Source organism: Vigna umbellata, chromosome 1 (assembly GCF_029865625.1).
Source record: "Vigna umbellata cultivar VRB3 chromosome 1, Vumbellata_1.0, whole genome shotgun sequence".
In the NCBI taxonomy this organism is placed as follows: domain Eukaryota; kingdom Viridiplantae; phylum Streptophyta; class Magnoliopsida; order Fabales; family Fabaceae; genus Vigna; species Vigna umbellata.
This window is the reverse complement of record NC_142165.1, coordinates 54,831,452-54,854,484: the sequence shown is the minus strand read 5'-3', so window position 1 is coordinate 54,854,484 and position 23,033 is coordinate 54,831,452. Positions and strand designations below refer to the sequence as shown.

Here is a 23,033-nt window from a genome sequence, read left to right as displayed (position 1 = left end):
TATTCTTGTGAGTTTATCACCATCATGAAATATACTAAACGAGAACTTCATAACAAATTATAGGCATTTTCTCTCCACCAGATCCTTATTTGTTATGTAATCTTATGTATTATAAATGTTTTAGTTTGCAAAATAAAATACTGAATAGAAAATTTATATTAGAAAAATGTTTTAAAAGGTCAATTATCTTGAAAAATTAGAAAATTAAAAGAAGTAACCAGTAAACTTAGCAACAATTCAATTTAAAACAAGAATTGAAGTGGCAATGCACACCTAATCATATATTGGTATGAATGAATTGTTTTGGACAAATTTGACTAAATGATATAAAAGATTGAAAACACAAAGAAATAAAAAAAAATAACGACAATTGATATATTGACAACAAATTGTTAGCTTAATTTAAAAATTCAAATATAAAAATAAAATTTTCAGTAGGAGAACTTAAAGAAAAAAAAAATCCTTATGAATTATAAAACTTAAATTTCAGATGAATCAAAACTCATTATAAAAGTACACCAAAATCTGTTGGATTTTTTGAGTCAACAAAGCTTTTCTCTTTATATTTTGATATACTTAAATTTTTTACAATCTTTGACACATTACAAACTTTTTCTCAAAAGTGTTCTATTTATGAGTCCTTTACTCCTCTCACACTTTCCATATATTGCATCAAATTATAACGATGAAGATAATTTTCATTAGAAGAAAAAAATAATGTTTAATCAAGCATTTCTTAATAAACACTAAATTAATCTGTTGGAGAAAGTTTATCTATAATAGAAAGTAGATTAGAAAAACAGAAGACCTGAATTTCCGTTGCTTTAACCTGCATTAAATTTCGTTGATATTTTTATCACAATAAAAATAAAAAAGTTTAAAATTGAATTTACATGCTTTTTCTATAACACTCAATAATTTTCAGAATTATCAATGAAATGTTGTCAATAATTTTTAAACTTTTAGTGATAATATATTCTTTGTAAGTAAAAATGTGTATTAGAATATTTACAAATAATGTATTCGTTGTAAGTTAAAATGTGTTTTAGAAAATTTACAAATTTTATATAATTAAAAAGTTAAGGTTAAAAACTATATATTATTTATAAACACTTTTCTAAGTTCTCAACTCACTTTGAATTACTATAGTTTCTAATTTGTAAGAGCTTTTCGGCTCAAGAGTTTCACTCCGTTATTAAAACTTTTACAAAAGAAAAAATGTGAAAATTTACTGACATTGATTATTGATTATCCAAAATGAAAGTTAATGTAAAAAATGTTCAAATGATTGGGATTTAAATAAAAAAAATAAAATAAAATGGTTTGATAACAGAAAACACGTGTGTGCATTGTGAGAAGAGTTATTTTAGGGAGCGTTAGTCTCGTTACGTTGTGCTAAAGACGTGTTCTGCTTCAAATCTCTTTCACACACACAAATCCTTGTTCCTCTCATTTCCTTCCTCATCAAATTCAAAACCTCGTTTTGGTTTGCTGTTCTGTCAGAATTTCAGTTTCAATTTCAATTTCTCTGAAACTCAATCAATCGACATACTATGGATGAAGAGTACGATGTAATTGTGTTGGGCACAGGTCTCAAGGAATGCATCCTCAGTGGTCTTCTCTCTGTTGATGGCCTCAAGGTTCTTTTCTCAGTTTCCCATTCTTCTTATGTTAATGTTTCGTTCTAAAACCACATCCATCATTCTTTCACATTTTCTCTTCATTTCTTCCTATTTCTTCATATGTAAACACTTTTAAATATTCTTTCAAGAAACAATTAATTAATTAGGTAAACTTATTTAAAACAATCAAGCTAATTAAGTAGCAAGAGGTGTATATCAAATAGGATATGATATATTTTAAGGTTAAACATATTTTTTTTCTTAATTTTAAGTTAAAATTAGAATTAACTTTTTTTTAAATTTTGATCTACTTTAATCACTGCCTTCATTTAGTTACTTTAACTAAATTTTGTCAATAATGTAAATAAAATATTATCCTAAAACATCAAATAAATTTAATAAAATTTAGTTAAAAGAATTAATACATTTTTAAAGTTGAAAGATTAAATTAAATCAAAATTTTAAAAAGAAATTAATTTTAATTTTGATTAAAAATTAAGAAAATTAAAAACGTACTTAATTTTTAGCTAGAAATGTAAAATATAAAAATTCTTAAAGAATCTAATCTGGTTTATGACATAGTTTGGTGGGAGCATTTGTCTGTGTAATCACATAATTAAAATGGATTTTTCATCATTTATAATTAATATATATATCTATATATATATATATATATATATATATATATATATTTACTTCTTTTTTTATAGACGATATCCTAAAGCCTCGATGGAAAAGTGATGTAAGAAAATGAAAAATTATAAAAGAACTTTAAAAATGATGGTCAAATTTCCCTCGCTAAAAAAAGAGTGCAATGGCCTATGTAGTCTTGTCTTTTCAAAGTGTGTCATATGTTGAAGTAGAAACATGAATTCAAGACAAGCTTGACCTATGCCTGTCTACGACGAACAAACAGTGGCTTGGTTAATTTATAAATTCAATATCTGAAATTAGTTTAGTTACTTCATATAAATATTTATTTAATGTTTGTATTCTGTTCGCTTTTTAACTGAAAATTGAACCTATTTAATTTATTTAATAATTTTAGCTTGTCTATGCTTAATAACATGTTTCGGAATGTCTATATTTCCCATTTCAATTTTTTAAACAAAATAGATTGTTTAAAGAGTAAGTTTAATGTTTGAGACATCTGCTCAAATTTAATAAAGAAAACTTTGCTTTTCTATGAAAAATAAGTTGTTTTGAGGGATTTTAAAAATCGTGATTTATAATTACTTTTCAATAGCTTTTTGTTTTCTTGTTTCGGGACGTGTAGCCACTTGTAATTTTATATAATTCAACTAGGTCTAATTACACTTTTGTGAGTTGGGTTTTACTTAATGCACTTAAATACAATTGGATTGTGTAACATGTTCAACGAATTTCAAACTTCACTTAAGTCAATCCAATTACATAATTAATATATAATATAAAAAATAACCATTTGTTTGATATTTTAGGCTTGATTATCTTTTAGTCGTATTATTTATTTATTTATTGTTTAATTAGATCCATTTATTGATAATAGATATAATCAAGTCCTTAAATTTTAAAATTGCAATAATGTGATTTCTATCATTCAATCAAATCGATCATTTTTTTTCCAATTTAACAATGTAAACCTTCAATACATTAAAATTGATGTTATTAATTTTATACTTTTGTTATCCATTGGTAATAAATTGCATTATGCATAAATTAAAACCACTAACATAGGTTGGTTAAATTGTTTATCGAGTAAAATGATGTCACATTTTTAGAATTTTAAAAATTGAGGGATTTAATCGAACTTTTTTATTAATATGTAGAATAAATTGAATAAAATGAGTGACACAATTAAGATTAGAATGTCATAAATTTTAACAAAAATATTTTTATATTTTATGATATGATTATTATTATATATATATATATAATAAGTAATTTTAGCCTTATAATTATGAAAAAAATGATAAAATTTAGAGGTATTTTTTTAATAAATAATTATTTTTTAAAATTATACAATCTAATGATTCACGCTTTTGATTCGATTGGATTGTTAAATAAATAAAATAAAATAAAATGAACTACACCCGATTCAATTAAATTTAATTAACTTCAAACAAAATTTAGATTAAACACGATCCTACCTAGACGGTCCTCCTAATTCCAAGCATATTACATTTTCTTATGTGAAAGTTGGTATTTTTATTACATTTTAACAAAATTATTTATTTTAATTTTTTTAACTTACTGAAAAAGTAACATTTGTTGTTATAATATAGATTATAGAATAATAAACTATACATATAATATAATTTTCGCCTGTTCCAAATCCAAACTTAATGAGTTAAGGCATAGGCTAATATCATGATTTCATCTATTTTGCTTGACTTAGCAGATGACAACAAAGTGGAAACATTTTATATTTTAGGTAATTTGTTATATATAAAAAAGGAGTATTTTAATTGTGACCAAGCTTAGACTATGTCTCCACTAAGAAAGTTGTTAAATAATTCTGAATTTTTAAAATTATAAGTCATTTGATTATGGTTGAATTAGGTGTTGCACATGGATAGAAATGACTATTATGGAGGAGCTTCTACATCTCTCAATCTTACACAGGTAACTTGTTTGATTAGAAATACAAATATCTCCTTTTCAGTTTTCTTACTAAAATCCATTTTCTGCCATTTAGCTATGGAAACGATTTAGGTCAGATGACAAGCCACCAGAGGACTTAGGTTCCAGCAGAGAATACAATGTTGATATGATACCTAAGGTAACTCACTGCTCTCATATTTATATGTATGTATGTACTTGTATGTCACATTTTGCAGTTGAAACATTGATGCATCTTGTTAGCAGTATCTATGCATTGTGGACAAGCGACTTGTGCTAATTATGTGTTCATATTTCTTGGCTCTTGGAACTGTTGGGCAATGTAGATCAATTTCTTCTGTTATTTCCTTTTTGAGCATAAATTAATGTGGAAAAGCAAAGCAAGTTGCTTTGAGTTCTCTCTCATTATGCATGAAATGGATCTTGTAGAGTTATCATTTCTGTTTATTTCTGAAACAAAAACCATCTTTTCATCTGTTTTTTTGTAGTTTATGATGGCGAATGGAGCTTTAGTCCGTGTTCTCATTCACACAGATGTTACAAAGTACTTGAACTTCAAAGCTGTAGATGGAAGCTTTGTGTATAATAAGGGAAAGGTAGGCAACATATTTATTTTCTCACGAGTTCTATGTTTCTTACTATGTTGCAAGCTTCAGATTTCATCAAACCTATTGCAGTTTGACAAATATCTTACGACAGAATATCTGAATTTATTTATTCTAGATATACAAAGTCCCTGCAACAGATGTTGAAGCACTGAAATCGCCTTTAATGGGACTGTTTGAGAAGCGCCGTGCTCGGAAGTTCTTCATTTATGTCCAAGATTATGACCAGAATGATCCCAAATCTCACGAAGGACTAGATTTGAATCAAGTTACAGCAAGGCAGTTGATATCGTATGTATTTGATTCCTTTATTTTCCTCTGTATTACTTGATTTTTCATCCCTTAAAATCTTTCTTCAATCACATTAAGCATAAAACATGATTGTGATCTGCTTTAATACTTGAATAAATCTACCTTACTATATGTTTAATGGTTTCTCCAAATGTAGGAAATATGGACTGGAAGATGATACAATTGACTTCATAGGTCACGCCTTGGCACTTCATCGTGATGACAGCTACTTGGATGAGCCAGCCAAGGATTTTGTGGAGAGAGTTAAGGTACTGATTGTGCTGATCAGAATCTATTATCATATATTTCGCTAGAGTAGTTGAAATTACTAATTGAGATCACGAGATTCCACAGGCTTCCTGTTTATCTCCTTCATGGAAATTTTGTCTTGTGCATTTTAATTTTATTACATTGATATTTTGCAGACATGGAGTCACTTCTTAAACTTTATCAGCATGTAATATGTGTTTTCTGTACAGATTTATGCAGAGTCCCTAGCACGCTTTCAAGGAGGTTCACCTTACATATATCCACTATATGGACTGGGAGAGTTGCCTCAGGTTCTCCATATCTATTTCCATTTTAATCTTGGTAAACTACAGGCACTAAACTTTGGTTTCTTTGATTTCCTTAAGGCATTTGCACGTCTAAGTGCTGTGTACGGTGGAACTTACATGCTGAACAAACCAGAATGCAAGGTAAGTTACAGGAGAACCAATTGCTCTGTAATTACTTGTGAAATTTGTATCAAGAGAATTTATTTTAATTTTGAAGTTTATCTTGTCTGATACAGTTTTTGGGAGTCATTTTAAAGAAGATAATTGTTGCCTTTCAGTTTTTGTAAATTGATCATTACTTTACTTTGTGTTGCTCAACTCCTGAAACCTGTTAAATAGAAGAATCCACAATATACAGAGCAAAATGTTATTCAATGCTCATCAAATATGGGTTAAGGAAACAAAAGTAGAAAGTACTTAATCACAAACATTATATTAAAAGAGAAAAATCAATTAGACTTACTTTTTAAGTAATTATAAGCCTCTATTAGAAGGTATACTAAATGCACCTTAACCAATATATGCAAAGGTACTCTCAAGTTCCTTTTTGTACATTTCTCCTCACATTTAATCTTGTGGTACACAGGTAGAATTTGACGAAAATGGGAAAGCCATCGGTGTGACTTCAGAAGGAGAAACAGCCAAATGCAAGAAAGTTGTTTGTGATCCATCATATCTATCTGATAAGGTTAGATTTCTATGATAACAAGAAATGTGAGCTACATGAATGTCCGAAGTCTGAAAACATGAATTGCAGCAAAGTGTGATCTCCTCCACTCCATTTGACACTATTCATTCATCAGGTTCAAAAGGTTGGAAGGGTTTCACGTGCAATATGTATTATGAGCCATCCTATTCCAGAAACCAATGACTCTCACTCAGCACAAGTCATTCTGCCACAGAAGCAGCTTGGTCGCAAGTCAGATATGTAGGTTTGCTTTGATCAACTGCGATGCTTTCATATTTTACCAAATATCCATGAAAAGAACAAACTATAAGAAAACACACAAGGGAACATCCTTTTTCCAAAGAGGAGTTCAGAAATCCTGCAAAAATTTGTCATTCCCTCTTTAAAAAGGTCATATTCAGGTTCTTGAAGAAGAAAAGAATAGAAATCCTTGTAGAATCAAACTTGGCTCACTATAAATACCCGTCTGTTGACTTTTGTAATCACAGAAAGTATTTGTAACTGACAGATATTGTTGTTATACAGCAAAGTATGTTATAAAATGGAAAATTCAATTCAAATTTCCATTTTAAAAATTATAAAAGCAAAAGAAAAAAAAATTTATTGGCTATGTTTGCTCATGTACGTCGTTATTGCAGGTATCTCTTCTGCTGCTCTTATGCTCATAATGTAGCACCCAAAGGAAAATTTATTGCTTTTGTTACAACAGAAGCAGAGACTGACCAACCAGAGGTGGAATTGAAGCCTGGTATTGACCTTCTTGGACCTGTAGATGAGATATTCTATGACATGTATGACAGGTTTGAACCCTGCAATGATCATGAGGCTGATGGTTGTTTCATCTCTACTGTAAGTATCGAGTAGAATCTCTCACAAGCATGTTTTACTTTCTGTAGTTGTTTCTTATTTCCAAACCATTGTGAACGGTACTTGATTGGGTTATCTAGAGCACAGTCATCCAAACACATACAAAGTAGCTTGTTTTATTTAACTTCGTAAAATATCCAAAGTCTATCACTAATGAATATGGCCAGAACGTGTTGTAAGAAACAAGAAACAAATATTAATTTGGTTTAAATAAAGCAATGAACATCACATGTTCTGTAAATTTACAATTAGAATCCTACGGTTTCCCCTGTTGTCCTTCATGATAAATACTTCTTTTTCAGCATATAAGATGGAATTTATTTCCTCGTTATTTTTATTTTCAAAAAAACCAAGTGTAATGATCTGAAATTAAATCCTTGCAGAGCTATGATCCTACCACACACTTTGAAACCACGGTTAAAGACGTGGTCGGGATGTACAGCAAAATCACTGGAAAGGTTTGTATCTTTTCACTTAAAATGGAATTTACATTACATATCTCATCACATACTATGACAATTACAGAGTTTGAGAACAAGAATTAAAAAAGAACTTGTATCTTTCATTTACACAAAAGCTTGTGCTTGAAATTTAACAATATTTCCTTTTTTTTTACTTCTTACTTATGAAATTGCATTTTAAAACATAAAGCTAAATTATCACCATAATATAGAATGGTACCTGCACTTGTAGATTTGACCTAAAAAGCATGCGTAGCTGTGTTCCGATTTTCCAACCTACAAGCAAAATTTAGACCTACTTTGTTACCTCGTGTAACAGAATTTCTATACCTTTGAGAATCTGATAGAATGATTTACAGTATGATCTTGGTATTCTGCCTCTGCATGCACCAAATGTAATGTTACATAAATAAAATATCATATTCAAGGGGAAAAGGTAATAAAGTCTGGATTTTTTTTCTTTTCCTGATCAGCATCACTTTTGTCTTTTGTTTCAGGTTCTTGATCTTTCTGTGGACTTGAGTGCCGCAAGTGCTGCAGCTGAAGATTGAGATTGCTTGAAGCTATATAAACATGCCCAAGTTTTGAAAGAGAAGCTTTATTCTTTTCTTTTTTTTTCAAATTTATCTTTTAGATGATTTAATGGGAACAAAACACATCCTTGTTCGTTTTCTCGATGGAATTTGTATGTCCCATGTGTGACAGCATTCTTTAATTCAGACGAGCTGTTTATTAGTCAATATAATTCTTTAAGATCATTTTCCTTCCATAGTTAATTCCATTTCTCAGAATATTTGCTTAAAATTATATGAATGTAACATGATAAAAATGACTATGATGTGATAATCTGTCTTGCAAGAAAACTAAGGATACTTAAGACATTTAACCCATATAAATTTTATACATCACGCTCATTTAAACAACTCGTAGATTATTCATTCATTTCAAATTGATGGCAAGACCTTTATTAACATAATGCTTTTGCACAAAAAATATTGTGCAATATAAGTGTAGTGATTATAATTGGCAAAATCAGCACCTACTTTTCCCAAAATTCAATTTATCGTGTCCCCCTTTCATTATTTCTAGTTTTCGATCAGGTCACAAGTTCTTCACATTGCATACAACACCGAAAAAAGAAAAAGTAGAGCGACACCACCCAGCATTCATGATGATTACAAACACCACATTTTTTACTCTCGACTCGTTCAACACTGAAAAAAGAATATTTTTATATGCAAATATAAAACAAATTGAGATGAATCAAGTACAATAATTAGGTGTTAGATAGGTGTAGAAAGGTGTATGATTATATTTTTCCTAATTTAAATAGCTCTACACTGGGTGCAGGTAACTCCAGTGACTCATAGTTTCCTCTTAAACACAGCCAACAGGACAGATGTACATGCAAATGAATTCGGTGCTAAGAAAATAAAAGTTTCTCCTTCACACAGCACATGCAAAAGGGTGCACTGTGAAAAAAACTCATTAAGCAATCGTCATATATATTCACATGCTACAATTAGATGACTATTAAAGAACTAGAAGAGAAGTGCTATAAAAATTGACTTACCAGAGTTTGTGATATACAACAATAAATTGAAAAGAAAAGTCTTGTGGGCTTTTAGCTGCCTAACTTAAAAGCATCTACAAAGAGACCCAAACATATGCCAGCTTTCCAGAAGTTCACCATCACTAGAAAAGACTGCAACCTCCCGGGCCTTGCAGTGGCAGGCATTCTATATATTAGCATGCCAATTCCCTCAATTGCAGCCACCACAACACCAGCAACCAGAACATCCCAATCACCAGTTTGCCCAAGGATTGTAGCCAGTGCATTAGCCGTGTAGAAGCCCAAGAGTAGTAGGAATATTTTCAAGGGTAAGTTCTTTCTAGTTGAGTTCAGCTTTTCTAGAAGTTGTCTGCCACCTGCACTCAGTATCCTACCCAATCGAGTACCACCAAGATTGGAACTGCCTTCGTTGAGGCTTTGTTGGTCACCATTTCCAGACACTCCACCTGTGTTCAAGGCAAAAGCTATTTTCCACTCAGCTCTTCTTCCCAGGAAACTGAACCAGAGTAATGAAAGACAATTAATATTTGCATGTATAAAGATTATCCACTCCCTTAATAGTAAGATTCAGAGGTGCCCAAACTCTCCAGGTACTTAACAATGGTATTAGAATCATAAAGGAGTGCTTATTTCTAGCATCTTATAATGCAAAAAGAGAAAGTATCTTATAGGAAAGAAAAGACTAAGAAAAATATATGCACAAGGTTAGGTGAGAAAAAAGAATAGTATTCATGAGAAGGCTGCATGATATCTCCATTTTCAGGTTTTAAGATAAGAGTTGCTAACAAATAATATAAAAAGTATACATAACAGCAATAATCATTGCTCTTTTTCCCAGTATGTGAAGTCAGCTACCACCTATACGAATCAGACGATGCTATTGTATTTTAATAAAAAGCAACTTTCCATAGAAGCCATTTAAATTTAAATCCCTTTCAAAGGTTTCCGTGGTCTTCCTCTACCTGTATTTTCTAGGCTATCCTTCATTTAATCAACTGTTCTAACAGAGGGCTCATTATTTTTTTTTTACAACAAATAAATAATATGATGAAAAAATCACCATAATTTTAGATCAAGGGGCAAATTGTTAGAATAAGTTCAATTACCAGTTCTGAGCAAAAGGTGAAGACTTCATGCCAACTTTTAGAGTTAGCCCGGTAATATTTGGCTCACAAACACAACTGTGGATTCTGGAAGTTGCAAGGGATAGACATGAATTTTCGGAGCTTTCATTCTCTGTACGTGATAATCTCCACTTCAGAATCGAAGATCCCACGTGACAAGCCATGCATTAAGAAGTTATAGTGCTCCGAGGCTTCTAATCTGCACCTGTTCAAAATCTGAAGATGTTATACGCAGAGCTTCATATAATGTAACACCCATTAGAACACAAATAAACATAAGTTAAACTTAAAACTATAATGTAATGAATGAGTTGTTAAGCATAATACTGAGGGGGCTGTAATTGGTAGTCAAACATTCAAATTCTATTCAAGGTGGTAATAGACACGGCAATTGCATATAAAAAAAACATGTATGCAGATAATCACAGGACTTCTAGCTAGAGGGACCTAAGAATATCTTTACACTTGTTTAATTACTAAAATGCCACATTAATGTCAACCAAGAAGTCAAAACAACAAAGCAGCAAAACATATTCAAATGTGCAAAGGAAATAAAAAGAATGTTTAAGCCTCTTAGGCAAGCAAGTTAGTAATCTAAATTCTAATAACATTTAAACATCATCGTCTCAGCTGCAATGTCAAGCATTGCATTCTGATCTTCCTCACTGTCAATGTTGTAGATTTGTTCCTCCTCCTCTTCACTTTCAATTTCATCACCATACTTCTCTTCCTCTACTTCTAGCGCTAGTGCATAATTTCTTCTAATTGGCCTAGAACTAGAAACTGCCGCTGCATTCTTTGTGCTTGTATGTTGCCTACTGGATGTAATAAGCTCCCCAGCCTCAGTTGCAGCTGCTACAGTTCCGCAAGTTAAATCATCAAATACTATTTCTTCTTCTTGGACAACTTCTTCTTCTTCTTTGATCATTTCTCAAAACAACCACTCATTACTCTCATCGACCTCATTCAAGACAATGGAATCCATCTGTTAGGCACCCAGAAATTGTGAGGAGAAAAACAAGACTGAAAAGAAGCACGGTCTGTAGGGTTGAAGCACGGTCTACAAGGTTGAAGCATGATCTGCCAAGTTGAAGCACAGTCTGTAGGTTGAAGCACGGTGGCTGGGTTGGAGCATGGTGTGCTGAGAATTGGCAGCGGGAGGGTGCATGTAACGGCAGATTGGAGCCGTGAATGAAGCGCGGTGGTTGCCAGAGGAAGACGGTCTCAATCGCAGTGATAATTGGAGGAAATGGATGCTCGATGACAGAGAAAAGGGGCACAAGTGGCTGCAGTTACTATTCATCCAAAAAAAAGAAAAAACCAAATCGATAGCCTAAACTATTGATACCACATAGAATTGTAGATATTCTGAATATATTGTGTGTCTAATCCAAAGCACACAAAATGTATTTATAGCATATTACATAATCAATTATGATAAACACACCTAATAATTAGGAATCAATATCCTAATTTTCCAGATTATGTAACACTTAATTCCCTAGAAATCTATAATGGCTTATTAGATTCTAACATTATGCATGTCCAGACTAATGAACCTATTTTTTAATTGTTATGAACCCATTTTATAAATTATGTATGAGTTATTTTTATCATTTATATTACTTTTAATGATGCACCTATTTATGAATATAATATTTTATCTACTCATAACTCTTACAAGTCAAGTTATGATCCTCTCAAGTTATGAGTTTTCATTCCCTTTCCGATCCCCTTACGATCATCGAGTTTTCAACATCGGTGATGGTGGCTAGAAAGGTTGGAGGTTGGTTGAATAAGTTGACTGGCAAATGGTGGTTGGCCAAATGAAGTAGTCACTACAAAGAAGAACTAAGTGTGCAGGTTTCATTCAATGTTGTAAGATTAGTAGCACTGGTGGAAGTGTCATCAGAATAATGACCAAAAAAATGGCCAAGAGTGTTGATAGTAATGTCATAAAAGTCCAGAGGCAATGGTGGTCTAGGTTTGAGGTAGAATGCAGGAGGGAGTGATTTGCAATTTGTAGAAGAGGGAAGTGAAAAATTGAAATAAAATATGTGAGCATAGTTGTGAAAAAACGATATTGTTTCAAAGTTGTTTTAGGGGCCCCCTAGGTTAAAACCAAGTTGCATCAAAGACATTTGTATGATGGCATGATCACTCACAATTTGGGATGCAAAACATGTGTCACAACCACAACCAAGGACTGACACATCGCAACCTTCAGGTGCATAGAGTTGTCATTCCATTCTACACTAGCGGCATGAACACACTATTGATAACTATGAGGGTAGTGGAAGAGAGTTGTGTTAGGTTCCTCAACAATCAGCATAAAACTTGCCAAAAACCCCAATTATGGATCACTCATGATGGATTTCTACTAACACTAGGTTGCTACTTGAAAGTAATGCACTGTATAGCACAAATATAATGTTAAGTTAGCTAGTCACTGTATTGACGTCTAGATGTAGTGTTAAATGAACTAGGATCTTTACATTCTTCCATACTGCTTTAGGTAAATAAGCTGGTCTGGGAATGCTTGCTTAGGTTTGACAAGTAAAAACTAAATAGTGCTGGAGAAAGTGTTAATGAGATAGACAATACGCCGTTTAAACTTTGGTATGTCATTAAACTTATAGGAAAGAATGGAGTATGTATTACAATAGACGAGAATAGGAAGCAAAGTTTGGTGGATTGCAGCTGTATAACAGCCAAGATAATATATTTAAAATTAATGTTAGACTGTCAATATCATTTTGCACCACAAATCCACAAGTAGGATCAAAAGCACTTTGAAATAAAGGTTTTGGGATAATTTGGAGGGGTTGTTTCAAGGCATTCAACAAGAATCAGAAATTCTCATTGGCAGTAATCTACATGATGCTATCATCTTGCACTTTAATCATGTTAGCAGCAAAATTTAAGAGAACGAGTTTTGCAGTTTTCTACACTCAACAGAATATTTATGGCTGTACTTCAAGACTACTTGTGATAATTTTAGATTAGTAATATAATATGACTCTTGGTATAACGAGATGATAATGAGGAGTCATCGTGTTACCATGTGGTCGGGTTTCAAGTTAGCAATACCAATGTAAATTATATAGTTTTTTGAACTTCTAAGTATTGAAATTTCGAAGTCCATCACTGTATCCAAGTGATCTTAAGAAAACATTATCAGATACATCGAGAAGTTTGCATTTGCTTTTTTAGGCACAAATACAGGTTATGAAGATAAGCAGAAAAAAAAATCTCTAACACATAAGCAGTTCAGGATACCCAAGATTATAAACAATCCGACAGCATTCAACAAACAAGTGAATAAAATAGAAAAGAAAACAGTAAGAAAATTTGAAAAAGCCAAAATGATACATAAAAACAAACTTACCCTAAGAAGATCCTAAGGGGGTAACACCCTCCATTTAATTTAAAAGTGGCCACAAAAATCAAGAATAAGTATAGGAACAAGGTATTCCCTTATGCACTTTAAAACAAGCCGCAGCCTTACCTAAAACTCAGCCCACAGTTGCATACAAAATCAGCAGAAGCCAAAATTCTCAAGTTGCTAAACAACAACAAGAAAGTAGCCCTAATTGTTGGCAATTTCATGACCCCTGTGAATCCATCGACAATGGTTGAAGTTTCTGTTATGGTGCAAACAGAGTCATGGATTGTCAAAAAATGAAACATCAGTATCCAGAAACAGAATTTGAGTGAAATGTTAGTGTCAGTGTTACCTTCATCAAGAGAGAACGATGAAGGACAACCAAGAAACTCTTGCTACAGAAATGTACACTGTTTATTATCTCTTTCTATTCCATGCCACTCACAATTCGGGTCAAATCGCTAACCCGAACGGGGTCCGGCAAACTCTAATTTACAATAAACCTTTTTCAGTAATGGTAAAAGGTTCAATTAATAAACCATATTTTTAATTCCTCATAATAAGGTTAGATAGTTTCATAGTCAGTTTATATTGCCACCCAATACCAGAAATTAAAAATAGTTAATTTTGACTTTAAGACAAATATTTTACTCTTTTTTTCAACAATTTATTTAACTTTCTTATTATATTTTTATGTCAAAAGTATTTTAGATACATTTTGAAAGGTCACAACGAAAACTTAAGTAGCGCTTTTAAAACTAAAATATAAAGAATTGTTTATTTTTAATTCTATTATTTTCATATTTTATTCAATTTATACTTATTACTAATAGAAAAGGTCAATATGTCGTCTAATTTTCAAAATATATAATGAAATGATCATTTTTTCTTCATTTGATTAATAACTAAAATGGTTAAAAATAATTATTAATTTATGTATAATATAATTTACATCTAATACATAATTCATACCATAAATAGAATACAGTATTTGTTAACTTCTTTTTTAGTGCTATTTTTTAGTTAAACAACTTCATTGTTTAATAAATGAAAATAATTTATTTATTTACTTATGTATTAAAAATAAGTAATTAAGTATTCTTTATTATTTTAAAATACTAAAGAATTTATGTTTCTAAAAATAACGGTTACATAATTTTTTTAAACTATTCTTATAAAATTTTGTATATTTTTACATTATATTTTTTTATATATAATTTTGTAAAATTATATACGTTTTAAAATTTTATTACTTAAATATAATAAAAATATGAATTAACGTATTCAGAAACCCGTATATTTTCGCCGGCAATTTATAAAACTAATTACTTTAATTCCAATTTAAGCTGGATTATATTATTGTACTTTAAAAGGAAATAAATTAATTATTGAAAATATCACATTATCGTGTTATCAAAACTATGGGACTTCGATAGAACATTTTATTAATGTAAAAAGAAGTAAATAAGTAATCCAAAAATAAAAATAAAAAGTATTAAAAACAAAACCAGAATTTGATTATTCATAAAAACAAAAACATATTTCACTGTAAATAGTGACAAAAAAGTTAAATACTTTTTGAGTGATGAAATTGCACTAAAAACAAAATGTAAAAAATAAAAATAAGAAAAGAAAAACAAATTCCTAAATAAATAAAATGTTGATAATATGGTGTGAGTGGAAGAATATTTAAGAGCCAATAAGGCATGATCCATATAGAATAGGAAGCAGAAGCATGGAAGAGGTGGAGCAGGTCAAAGCAGAGGCATTGCAGATAATGGGAGTTTTTCAACTGCTTCCGAAGCTCGTCGTCTTCGATCTCGATTACACTCTTTGGCCTTTCTACTGGTTTATCTTCTTACTGCATCTTTATCATACCAAGTTGTTTCATAAATTTTTCAATCTTGTTTATTCTCCGAGTAAAAACCCATATTCTTGTTTAATTTCAGTGAGTGCCGCTCGAAGCACGACACGCCTTATTTGTTTCCTCATTCTAGAGGCATTTTGCATGCGCTCAAACGCCAGAACGTTCATTCTGCAATTGCTTCCAAGTCACCAACTCCTGACATTGCAACCACGTATCTTGACAAGCTCGGCATCAGGTCAATGTTCGTCGCCGAGGTGTGTTGTTTTTCATTGCCTTTGTTTCATGTCCTGGTTCTGCCATTGCAAAGAGTGAAATTGAAGTGATGGTGATGTTCTTGTTGTTTCTGTTACAAAATCAAACGGCGACTTCTTGTGAAAGAAAGAATAAAATAAATTAAGGAAGTATGCTGCATCAAGGTTCTCTTGTTAGCAAAAATTAGATTATGTAGTTTAGCTGGTGTTGGAAGCTTAACCAGAAAGCTAGATAAGTTTCAATTTATAAGTGATGTTTACTTTTTTTACTATTTTTTTCATGTTTGTTGGAGAAATTATTCAAATTGAGCTTCAATATATAAAAGGATTGATCTAGTCATTTACAAGAGGATGGCCATGTTGTAAGTTTCACATCCTAAAGATGAAGTCTATAATATAAGTGGGCAAAAACCTTCACATATTTTATAAAATTGAAATAGGTTTAAAATTCACTTATTACTTGATTATTGGATTACCGTAGAAGCAAATGACAATTTTTAGTTAAAATGCTTATCTAGCACATAGCATACAATAAAGCTTGAGCATAATCACACTCAACATAAGCGGTTCCTGTCTACTCAAAAGTATCAGAGAAACAACATCGAGATTATCCTCAACAGCCTCATTTTTATTTATTTTTTTATTTTGTCCTTTGTAGTAAGTATACTTTGAAACATGCGACAAACATAGAAGGAAAGTGAAGCGATATTAACCCTGTACCAAGACTTAATAGCCAGGTTGCTGTAGGAGAGATTTTTGGATTCAAGGCCAGCTTGAGCCTTCAGGAGGAAAACATTGTTAGATAGAGTTTGGTTAGGTTTATTTGTCAAATAATAATGTAAATATCTTAAGTTCAATGAAAACAGAAAGCTCGTGCAGAATTAAAAGATAAAAGTTCTTGAGTCTGATTTTCTGTAAGAATACGGGTGGTGAAAACTTATCGATCCTTTGGTTTTTTGGAATTGGAAATTAGAGATTTCAGACCTTGAATTTTGCGGATGAAATCCTTGTATACTCCTTAAGCCTTCCCTCTTATATGATAAATGTTTGTAACCAGATTCATGTATTGACCGAATTTACTTCTTTCTCATTGTTAAGGAAATATTTTACAGCTGGACACACAAAACAGATCATTTTCAGAAAATTCATTTAAAGACTGGGATCCCCTATAACTCCATGCTATTCTTTGACGATGATAATAACAACATCCAAGAGGTAACAAAGTTTGCGTTTGCCAATTTTTTATTTCAATGAAGCTTGTTAAATTTTCTTACCGATAGTTGTTTTCACATTTTCAACTGGGTCTTTTATTTGACGGTTGGATCATACAGTGTTTTGTGTGAATTTACTAATTTTTGGTTGGAACAAGGATTATCGATTTGTTATATATGTAACATGATTTTTAGTAGTAATCGCAGATCTCAAAAATTGGAGTAACAAGTATTTTGGTTAGAAATGGGGTAAATCTTGAAGCATTTAGAAACGGCCTCGCAAAATTTTCTCAAAACGGGAATGCAGCAAAGAAGAACAAGCAGAAAAGGCCCAAGTAATACTCTCAACTAGGATGCTGAAATTGACTATCCTAATGAAATTTTTATCTGCGTTTATTCAGAAACACACATCCGTTGACGATTTCAAATATGTTATCTCTGTTACACCCAATCCTCGATAGGGAATTGAAAGTATACTTGGAGCATTTTTAATATGAAATGTAAGTGTTTGTAACTGTATATCTAGTTGAGTAAAAAACTCTATGAGCAAGCAAGGAGGTCTTGTCTTACTTAGTCCTAAAATAAGCCTTTGATACAAAAATATTAAAGTCTATTTACCGAAAACTGTTTTATAAGAATTCTTAAAATGGTAAAAAAATAGTTTAGTTTCCCAAAAGTCAAAATTATCTTATACATGAATTAAAACTAGATTCAAGAAAATTTGATAATAAATAATTTATATCATTTAATTTATAACAAGTTTCCCTGATTAATGATTCGTTGAAGGTTTGAGAAAGAAGTGTTCAAGCATCATAATAATTGATCATATCTCTAATCATGTGCTGTCTCAACATTATGTAAATTATCTGTACCAAAGTTTGAAATTTCCCATGATTTTCCTGAAGATAAAAGATTAGTTTTATTTTTTATTTTTTATTTCACTTTTCCGTATCTTACGATAGCTACGGGTAAAGTTTCTTGAAAAGAATTCAAGAAGCGTGTGTTCTTGAACAAAATTAAAGATCGTCTCTATAGAATTTGCTCCACCCAGCCCTAAGTTCAATTTTGATATTCATGTATATGAAGGAAAATTATTGTATGGAAGAGCATCGCTTTGGCGCTTCATCACTTCTTGAGATTAGTTTCGTACTTAATTAGTGAATGGATAGCCCATGACCCCAAACACAACGACGATGACAACGTTAAATGCAAAATTATGATATCTGATTCTGATACCTTACTAGTAAAACTAGTGACTCAATACGACATATGTTAAAAGTACCTCCAACCAATAACAATATCAAAATATAACTATTACAACAGAAACTGCTCTAACAAAGTGGAGAGTTTATTATATATCGTCAGTTATAATTGGATTCAAGTCCCTATAAAAACTGAGACAATTTTAAATACTGCTTTATATATTTACAAAGAATATGCCAACAGCCCACCTTTAATAAGCCTATATCTAAGAATATAACTCGGTTACAAAGAATGAACAAACAATTTTGTAAGCAATACTGATAAACAGAGGTTCATTGGTTTGCCGTAGATTAATCATCACTACCGATTTATATCAGCTCATCACAACTTTAAAATGCTTTAAACTCTTTCGGAAAGGAGTAGTTGTTCAAGTTCTTCCCTGCGCCGTTCCAATTCCTGCATGTATCCATAAAAACAAGTAAATACAGCAGGTTTTCTTGGTAATAAAAAATCAAATTTTCATAATTTACTCAGAAAAATAAAAGTCTCAATCCTCTCAGTTAGGACTTAAGACTGAAAACAAGCCTAAGTTATTGATCTTTGTATCCAATCTCCACTAATGATCATGGACATTAAAAGGAGGAGAAAGCGCTAGTGCAATCTGGCTACAATGATCTAACATGCAAAGATGCAAACCTCCCATGAATATTTGAAGTTGAGTAGGTATTTTCTTAATCTATATGAAAAAACCTTATTACACAGTATTTTCAAATCATATAGTCACTATTCAGTGTAACGGAAGCTGCCAACAGCATATTCAGATTTTGATATGATTAATCCATCTTAGATTTGTATAGCATGTCAGTATGTCAGTTTTCCCAATCATGCAAAGCATGTTATCAAGATCAGCATCAGGTCAAAATCAGAACTTCATCACTCTCTTCATCTTACAATGACTACAATTTAAGGTTTTTTCGTATAGATTAAGAAAAACAATAGATATGTCACTTTCTAAAAAATTTATTGAAATAATCTCACTCTTTTAATAAATGCGTTACTTAATGATAGAGAGACATTAATTTGAGGACAATTATAAGGTGAAAACATCAGTCAATTTGAAACTGCTTTAAATGGCTAAAATGACAACCATTGTACGACGGGAAGAGTGTGTCATCGTAACTATGTAACCACATATAATATATATGAATCAGATTAAATTGTAACATCTGAAAATAGAAGCATACCTCGAGATCCTTGGTTGCTTGCTCTCTTGTAATCTCCTGTTTCTGGCGGGCACGTTTAAGAAAACCAATGCACATGATACCCTTCATTAAGAAGAGAAATTAAAAAAAAATGATATTAAGATTAATAAAAAATAAATTTTGATAAGATCAGAAGCAGATAAAAATTTATGGATAAAAATAAGTCTAAAACCTCAGTTGAGACGTAAGATTGAAAAACAAGCCAAAGCTATTGATCTTTGTATCACTCCCACCAATGATAATGGACATGAAAAGGAAACTTCCCTATTGCAATATGACTATAACAATCTAACATGCAAACCTCCCATGAATTATATGTCTGAAGTTTTGAGTAGGTACTATACTTTACACAATACTTTCAAATCATATAGTCACAGTTCACATAGTCTTAGGGAATCTGAAAATGCCAACGGCTTATTCAGATTGTGATAATATTCATTCATCTTACATCTCTACAGTACGATAGTATGCAGGTTTTCCCAATCATGCAAAGCATGCCATCATTGAAGAGAGAAGAAATTAACCTAATGAAAGCAAAAAAAGAATGCCAATTTTCTCTATCAATTTCCATTTCCAAGGAGAAAATATTTATTATTACAAGGTTCATTGAGGAAAATCATAGTAAAGAGTAGGAACTGAAATAAAACACGTAGTCTACTTGGCAACAGAACACTACAAGCAAGCTCAAGATATCCGAGAATAAAAAGTATTTAGGAAAAAATAGAACAGAAAGAAAAGGAAATGTTTAACTCGTATGACCTCACTCTGATAATACTATATAGACTACCCAATACTTTTCCAAGTCAACTGAAGAATTACAAATATTTATGTTAACAAACTTACATAAAAGTGAAAAATAATAATTTTGTACTAGCATTGCCAAGTGTTGAAGCTAATGTTTCATATATTTGATGAATCCAACCATTTATGAATCCAACCATTCCCATGAAGATTTTGAAGATTCATGAAGACCTAGAAGTATTTTAGGTTCTTTAGTGTTGATTAGAACATTAATGTAAGTATTTGGTTGTGTTAGTAAAAACTCTGATATTTTATTATGAGCTTAGTTGGTATGGTTGAGCAATTGGATGTAGTTCTTACTATAAAATGAACTAGTATAAAAATTTAATGTCTTGATCATTCACTCTCTCTAGGGGTGTTCCTTGAGCCGGGTTACCGATGACCCAACTCGACCCAATCCAACTCAGTTAGATTGGGTTGAGTTTCATTTATGATTAAACCCTACCCAACCCAACCTAAACTAACTCACTCTTAAACGTTGTGTGCATTAATTTAAAGTAACCAAATTCTGAAATTTAAAGAATTAGTGAGATAGTTCAGTTCACCCTATCTTGAACTAAGCCTATAAAACTAACACCAATAACTATAACCATACTTTTTTATGCATAACACTAAATTGAAGTAATAAACAAATTATATGACTAAATATATTATTTCTCTTCAATGATCTCTTACTGAAACAACATAAATAACGCCACAGCCAAGTAGCAAATAACTTGCTATGCTCTGAAGAAGAAAAAGGTTCCTTCGCTCCCCAGTAATGTCAGGAAAAGCCCTTGTCATGACAGCAACACTGCACAAATAAAACCACTATTCAGAAACCAAGCCACAAAGTCTATCATGACGAAGAAAATAAAAATCACGGTAAGTACTAGTGGTAGCTACTCTCACAACAGTTTACTCTATTCTAAATACTACTTCCTAGTCAACAACATACCACTGACATTTCCTAATGGACACTATTCCATTCCTCCAACAAAGTGCACTTAAATATCATTATTGCAGCTTAAACTTTACAGCTAAACATCTAATACTGAAGATGGCTTTGCTAACCATAGACCAAGGACAAGAAACAAAAACAATATTACAGAAAAAGGCATTCAGTGATCCAAAATATAAAAGTGATTAAACACGTGTCTTTTAGTATAAAGGGTATTTAACAAGGTGTGCACCTATTCTTTGACGAAACATCATTTACCTCTCTTTGGTGAAAGAGAAATAGAGTAAAAACTAAAAGGTGAAAGTGCTTAGAAGAAAGAAAATGAGACGGTAAAAATTTAAACAAAAAAGTATGGAACTCACCAATTATTTTCATCTTATTTATCAATTATGTCTATTCACTCGTTTAACTCTTCTTCATTTCTTACCGGTTTCTCTAAATCAAACACTTTAATTTCGTTCTATTTCTTCCATATTTTCATATACCTTCTCTATTTGCATCTATGTTTTTTCTCACATGCTTCTTTATTACATATCAAACAAATGAACCCAAAGATTAAGGAAATGGTCAACAGAGGCGTATTAAAAAATTATGAATGCTAGGAAGTACTATAAACATATTTTATGACATGATATGAGATCAAATGATTTAATAAGCACAGGTAAGTCAAGTTAAAGAGCAAACAGGTATAATAAATGTGAGTAAATCGAAAGGAACACGCACAAGATCTGCAGCATACCCCTGGCAGCCCAATACTCCAAAACCTAAAAAGGACCACCGTTCAATTAGATCACAACAGAGCATGCACCGCGTAACAACACAAGAGTGTTAACAACTAATCGAATAACCGCAAGAATGATGGTCAAACGGAACCTTAGAGAACTTGAGGATGAAACTCCATTCGGTCTCAGCGAGGACCACAAAAGCCGCTATGATAACAGCGTAACAGCGGAATATGCCGTCGAAAATCTGAAACTCGCTCGTGTAAGAAGGTAACGGAAAGTGAGAAGCGAAGAATAAAATTGAGAGAGAGAAGAGGTGTTACGTCGGATGCGTGTTTGAAGGAACGGACGGCGGAGAGAACATTGACGGCGATGCAGAGAATGGCGGCGAGCGAGGTGAGGAAGCTGAAGCAGCGGCATGCTACCAAGAAAGGGTCTGGTCTGTTTGTTCTAGTGACGACGCTCTCTTCCTCTACGTCGCCGTTTCGGGACATTTTTGTGGAACAGTGGGAGTTCGTTATCGGAGGCAACAGACAGAAGGGTGGAGTTGAAAACGGGTATGGGAATCTGTTTTTGATTTGCTTTTGCTTTTGCTTTTGCTTTTGCTTTTCTCTGCTTCTTCCACATCAAGAGGAACACGTGGCGATTCAAACATTGGGATTAACACTTAATTACGTCTCCTAATGAAAAAAACAATCACTATCTACACTTGTTAACAAATTAAAAGTTTGGGAAAAACAAAAGTATGTTCTACCTTTATACTACGTCTAACGGCTTTTGTCTTGCATCTAGTGTGTCAAAAATGGATTGCGAGAGTCTTGTAACTATACTTTAAAACAGTAATAATATATGGTTCTTGTTAGATGACTTTTATGGTGAGAGAAGTACGAATGAGAGACAAGGTGAATCGAAAAACTTGTATGATAAAAGGAAAATAATAGAGTTCAATCAATTCATCATCTGCATGGAAATAAGGGACATTCCAATTCATAAGGATCTAAG

General features: G+C 31.8%; 4 protein-coding genes across 7 annotated transcripts; 2 read left to right on the top strand and 2 right to left on the bottom strand.

Annotated features, from left to right (window-relative positions):
- The first annotated feature begins 1,301 nt into the window (after nucleotides 1-1,301).
- Nucleotides 1,302-8,971, top strand: LOC124827582 (guanosine nucleotide diphosphate dissociation inhibitor At5g09550). 2 transcript variants are annotated; one of them, XM_047300669.2, is made up of 13 exons: nucleotides 1,302-1,640; nucleotides 4,164-4,226; nucleotides 4,300-4,383; nucleotides 4,712-4,819; nucleotides 4,947-5,119; nucleotides 5,277-5,388; nucleotides 5,599-5,679; nucleotides 5,755-5,817; nucleotides 6,263-6,364; nucleotides 6,480-6,604; nucleotides 7,003-7,213; nucleotides 7,615-7,689; nucleotides 8,190-8,971. In XM_047300669.2, the coding sequence occupies exons 1-13, from the start codon at nucleotides 1,554-1,556 to the stop codon at nucleotides 8,241-8,243; spliced, it is 1,338 nt and encodes a 445-aa protein (XP_047156625.1). In that variant the 5' UTR covers nucleotides 1,302-1,553; the 3' UTR covers nucleotides 8,244-8,971. The 2 variants fall into 2 exon arrangements, with proteins under 2 accessions (XP_047156625.1, XP_087959915.1); XM_088103789.1 differs by having other exon boundaries at nucleotides 5,599-5,817.
- A 145-nt stretch (nucleotides 8,972-9,116) lies between these two features.
- Nucleotides 9,117-14,266, bottom strand: LOC148205776 (ycf20-like protein). Of its 3 annotated transcripts, none has more exons than XM_088103788.1 (4): nucleotides 14,127-14,266; nucleotides 13,898-14,033; nucleotides 10,372-10,605; nucleotides 9,117-9,761 (listed from the first exon to the last, which is right to left on the bottom strand). In XM_088103788.1, exons 3-4 carry the CDS (start codon nucleotides 10,551-10,553, stop codon nucleotides 9,317-9,319), a joined length of 627 nt encoding a protein of 208 aa, XP_087959914.1. In that variant the 5' UTR covers nucleotides 10,554-10,605; nucleotides 13,898-14,033; nucleotides 14,127-14,266; the 3' UTR covers nucleotides 9,117-9,316. The 3 variants fall into 3 exon arrangements, with proteins under 3 accessions (XP_087959914.1, XP_087959912.1, XP_087959913.1); XM_088103786.1 differs by having other exon boundaries at nucleotides 10,372-10,594; XM_088103787.1 differs by lacking the exon at nucleotides 14,127-14,266 and having other exon boundaries at nucleotides 10,372-10,594; nucleotides 13,898-14,120.
- A 1,195-nt stretch (nucleotides 14,267-15,461) lies between these two features.
- LOC124827633 (uncharacterized) lies at nucleotides 15,462-17,672 on the top strand. Its single transcript, XM_047300736.2, has 4 exons — nucleotides 15,462-15,622; nucleotides 15,724-15,895; nucleotides 16,991-17,107; nucleotides 17,311-17,672. Exons 1-4 carry the CDS (start codon nucleotides 15,510-15,512, stop codon nucleotides 17,440-17,442), a joined length of 534 nt encoding a protein of 177 aa, XP_047156692.1. The 5' UTR covers nucleotides 15,462-15,509; the 3' UTR covers nucleotides 17,443-17,672.
- Nucleotides 17,673-18,397: 725 nt separating this feature from the next.
- On the bottom strand, nucleotides 18,398-22,629 carry LOC124827628 (vacuole protein). Its single transcript, XM_047300727.2, has 6 exons — nucleotides 22,355-22,629; nucleotides 22,183-22,278; nucleotides 22,033-22,073; nucleotides 21,045-21,162; nucleotides 19,551-19,631; nucleotides 18,398-18,762 (listed from the first exon to the last, which is right to left on the bottom strand). The coding sequence occupies exons 1-6, from the start codon at nucleotides 22,523-22,525 to the stop codon at nucleotides 18,706-18,708; spliced, it is 564 nt and encodes a 187-aa protein (XP_047156683.1). The 5' UTR covers nucleotides 22,526-22,629; the 3' UTR covers nucleotides 18,398-18,705.
- Between the last annotated feature and the right edge of the window lie 404 nt (nucleotides 22,630-23,033).

Bases quoted from the DNA above. Each gene is read 5' to 3' on its own strand.
- LOC148205776 (XM_088103788.1), bottom strand. From the start codon at position 10,553: ATGGCTTGTCACGTGGGATCTTCGATTCTGAAGTGGAGATTATCACGT. The intron at 9,762-10,371 runs GTAATTGAACTT...ACTCTGGTTCAG, and splicing joins TCACCTTTTGCTCAGAACTG to TTTCCTGGGAAGAAGAGCTG.
- LOC124827633 (XM_047300736.2), top strand. From the start codon at position 15,510: ATGGAAGAGGTGGAGCAGGTCAAAGCAGAGGCATTGCAGATAATGGGA. The intron at 15,623-15,723 runs GTTTATCTTCTT...GTTTAATTTCAG, and splicing joins ACTCTTTGGCCTTTCTACTG to TGAGTGCCGCTCGAAGCACG. The intron at 15,896-16,990 runs GTGTGTTGTTTT...CTCATTGTTAAG, and splicing joins GGTCAATGTTCGTCGCCGAG to GAAATATTTTACAGCTGGAC.
- LOC124827628 (XM_047300727.2), bottom strand. From the start codon at position 22,525: ATGTCCCGAAACGGCGACGTAGAGGAAGAGAGCGTCGTCACTAGAACA. The intron at 22,074-22,182 runs GTTCCGTTTGAC...GGTCCTTTTTAG, and splicing joins TCATCCTCAAGTTCTCTAAG to GTTTTGGAGTATTGGGCTGC. The intron at 19,632-21,044 runs GTAAGAGATCAT...TTCTTAATGAAG, and splicing joins GCGTTATTTATGTTGTTTCA to GGTATCATGTGCATTGGTTT.
- LOC124827582 (XM_088103789.1), top strand. From the start codon at position 1,554: ATGGATGAAGAGTACGATGTAATTGTGTTGGGCACAGGTCTCAAGGAA. The intron at 5,818-6,262 runs GTAAGTTACAGG...TGTGGTACACAG, and splicing joins TGAACAAACCAGAATGCAAG to GTAGAATTTGACGAAAATGG. The intron at 6,605-7,002 runs GTAGGTTTGCTT...TCGTTATTGCAG, and splicing joins CTTGGTCGCAAGTCAGATAT to GTATCTCTTCTGCTGCTCTT.